Here is a 3,851-nt window from a genome sequence, read left to right as displayed (position 1 = left end):
AACCTTGGCTTTGTTCTTATATTCAGACTTTTCTTCTTTTCCCTCTTATAACTATTTCTATGAAGGCTACAGGCACATTATTTCTCCAAGTCAAGAGTAAATGCAGAACTTCTCTGCCCCTTACCCTTTGTTCTAAGTTGCTGATTACTGAAAGGCCTGGGCTATTGACCTCAAAGCTGGAGAACAGTTAAATGCAGGCACAATGAGCTAGACTGTGGCTAGTTTCCTCTCAGCCTCAGGCAACAGATGCTGATAACATGTCCGCCAAAGCAGTGTATCTGGAGAGAATAATACCTGAAAAGAATCACTGGATACAGTTATTAAGGAAAACGAATTTAAATGCTTCCTAAGTTAGATACAGACTCAGATGAGAACCTTGGCAAAACACCAAACGGTAGAGCTTCTTACAGACTTACTTATATATAGCTTTGGAAATAATCAATAAGTTTAATGAAGTTAAACCGATTGTGTGATTCACGGGCAACACAGTGGTAGAACAATAAAGCATGTGGTATGTACAGCTTTATTATGTATTCTGAGGAATGGAGGCTTTTTCAAAACAGCTAAACATTTCTCTGCCCAGTGATGTACACCTGTATACACTGTCCCAGAATCCAGTTTCTAAAATTCAGATATTAGTAATGGATGTTACCTAACATGTTAAAACTTAAATTATGCTGTAGAACAAATATTTTGATAAGAAAAAAATAACTATATGTAACCTGTCCCTAGACTAAATGAACAACATTTCTGCATTTAAATAGATATAAATCACATACTAGAACAATACACTCCTTTTTCATGAAGGAACCGTAAGTAGAGAGCATGTATTGATTATTTATTCTTTCATTTTATTTTTGGCTTTTTGTTTTGTTTTGTTTTTTCATTTAGGTTTTATGAGACAGAGTCTCCCTGCAGCCCCAGCTAGCCTGAAATTCACTATATAGACCAGGCTGGCTTCCATCTCACAAAGATCTACCTGCCTCTGCTAGAATTAAAGGTGTGGGCTACCACACTCAACTGAGTATGTATTTATAAATGCATGTATACAAACAGTACTTACTCTTTAGCATATACCTGAACTGGAATAAATATAAACAATATTTATATTCCGGGAAGTGAAAAGTGTTAAGAATAAGACCACCACAGTCAATACTTTTCTCTATCTCTTTGAACTTACTCAAATAATTCAGATATTAGAGAAATAAAATGTGTCAGGCTATAGATCCAAGGCCACAGCTGAGCCATATTAAAAATATTTCACTCTTGCTGGGCATGGTGGCGCACGCCTTTAATCCCAGCACTCAGGAGGCAGAGGCAGGTGGATCTCTGTGAGTTCAAGGCCAGCCTGGTCTACATGATGAGTTCCAGGACAGCTGGGGCTACAGGGAAAACTTGTTCCAAAAAGACCAAAAAAAAAAAAAAAACCACCTCAACTTTGAATTAAGACAATATACCAGGGACCCCAGGGACCTTCGCTATTTCAAAAAAAATTTCCACGATGTTCTCAATTTTGAAGACTTCCATTAAGATGCGAAAGATTTTTTTGGTTGGTGGTGTTTTTTTGTTTTTTTCTCTTTAGATGGAGTCTCACTATGTAGCCTTGGCTGACCTGGAATTCAGAGACTGACCTACCCGTGCCTCACGAGTGCTGGGATTAAAGGTGTGTGCCACCACACCTGGCATATTTCATTATTTACATATATATTTCACTATTTGCATATAAAATATGTCATTATTCTAGATAAATTAAATCTAATAATACAGATTATTAAAATAAATTCACCTGTTTAACATTTTGTAATGCGGTTCTTGGAAATTTTCTAACTAGATAGTGACACCCACTACTTTCTATTGAGCAGAGCCACCTGTGTTCTCAATGCAGCACCCAGGCTCATAGCTTTCGTTTTTGTTTGGCTCTATCTATGTAGCTCAGTCTAGTCTTTAACTCACATCAGCCACCTCAGCTCCTGAATGCAAAGACTCCGGGTAGGATACACCACTCTCTTTACATGAATAAGTTGCTCTTTACGCAACCCATGCAATTTTTTGTCCTGATCTTGTCTTTCCAATCAGTTAGACAGAGAGAGGCAAATGACAGGCAGTTGCTTATTAACTGAATTTCTTTCATTTATTCATTCAAAACTATAACAAGGTATGGTAGTGAATGCCTAGCACTAGACAGGAAGGGGCAGAGGAATCAGGAATCCAAGGCCAGCCTCAGCTATGATGACCATATCTTTAAACACAAAAACAAATACGGGATTTCAGCTGATGCTGCATTTGCATTCTGTTGTTACTGTGGTTGTGAATGAACTTTTCACTATTATATGTTCATGTTAATACTAACGGTGCACATGGGTGCTGCTGGTTTTGTGTCCAGAAACTCTGTGATACCCTCATTAGGTGTGTCCAAAGAATCCCTGGAATTTGTAAATCATCCATATTCTTTAGTACGAGCAGCTTTGGGTCTTCCTTTCAAATTATTATATTCCTCTGTACGACACAGAATGGACGTGATGAATCTTATTCTTGATTTCAAATGCTTTTAACTGTATTTTCTGTTCTATAGTTGTTAGTGGGTTTATTTTCCGCTAGGTTGTTGATGGATATAGTTAACCTAAGAAAGCATATTCAAAGTCCTCATCAGTAATACTCAGATATTGTCAGTCATTTCACTAATTTTGCTGGTCATTATGAAGTTTAAATGAGACACCATACAGGGAAGATCTTACTATATTCAAATGTCAGGATGTGTGCAACACATGGATATGCATTTGTTTTCTATTCCTTACCCAGTACTTAGAATATTTTCTGAAGTATAGTTGGTATATAATAAATGTTAGATGATTGTAAAGTGTTGGAGATTAGGATGACCTGCTTTGAAGGAGTAGAACCAACCCGAAGATCAAACCATAACCTCTACCTACGGATAAGACCCTGAACACAGAAGTCTCAAGACCCTGACATGTGGAACAATTACATGATTGGTAGAGGAAGTTGAGCCAGATCAGAAAGGCTGACTGTGTTCCTTGTTCTAAGAAAGGCATCTTAACTTCCCTGTCCGAGAAAGTAAACATTTTGATCAATACACCACCAAACAATAGCCCTGGGTAAGGTCCAAACATCCTGCTATGTAATTGCCTTAGCTTGCACCAGCTAAAAGTTACTGTTCCTGTTTTTCAACTAAAAATGTTCTGATGCTTTGTATGTAACTCCAGAAGCCATACCTAACTGCTAGCTTCTTTTCAGTATAAAAACCTGTTGGACTTTTAATAAAGTGGACTTGTTGTCAGACACAAAGTTCCCCAGAGTCTTAATCTCTGTGCCTTCGATCTCACCGCCACAGGACAACCACCCCCCAATCCCCCAAAAGTGGGATTTCCCACAGTAAAGAAAAAATTATTAAACAAAGGTTTCATTTATCATAATTTTTAAAAAGCCATACACACATAAAGAGTACCTCAAAACTATAATCTTAGTCCTTCACGATCCAGGAAACATATTTGTTTGAGGAACTCAGATTTCCCCTAAAGGAGATCTTTTTTTGTTTATTTGAGTAGTTTCGCTTTTAGGGTTTTTGTTGTTGTTGTTTGGGGTTTTTGTTTGAGACAGGGTCTTACTTTGTAGTCTTGCTGGCCTAGAACTCATGTCAGAGACTGGACTAGTCTTGAATTTGCTGCAATGTTCCTGTCTCTGCCTCTCAAGTGCTGAGATTACCATTCCTATTTTTCTTTTTTTTTTTGAGACAGAGTCTTACTATGTAGTTCTAGCTATATAGACTGGGCTGGCCTCTGCCCCCCTCTCTCTCTGCCTCTGCCTTGGATCACCAGCCTGAGGTTGTTGTTGTT

General features: G+C 38.0%; 1 protein-coding gene across 1 annotated transcript in view; it reads right to left on the bottom strand.

Moving 5' to 3' along the window:
• Positions 1-113: 113 nt before the first annotated feature.
• Positions 114-3,851, bottom strand: part of LOC115072754 (translation initiation factor IF-2-like) — an 8,975-nt gene continuing 5,237 nt past the window's right edge. Inside the window, exon 4 of the mRNA XM_029570540.1 lies at positions 114-294. Coding sequence (XP_029426400.1) covers positions 236-294 — 59 coding nt within the window. The 3' untranslated portion in view covers positions 114-235. The remainder of the gene's footprint in view (positions 295-3,851) is intronic.

The sequence above is a fragment of the Nannospalax galili genome, unplaced genomic scaffold (assembly GCF_000622305.1).
Source record: "Nannospalax galili isolate Female #2095 unplaced genomic scaffold, S.galili_v1.0 scaffold4183, whole genome shotgun sequence".
NCBI lineage: Eukaryota > Metazoa > Chordata > Mammalia > Rodentia > Spalacidae > Nannospalax > Nannospalax galili.
Note: the sequence above shows the minus strand (reverse complement) of the source record. Positions and strands in the feature narration are given on the sequence as shown.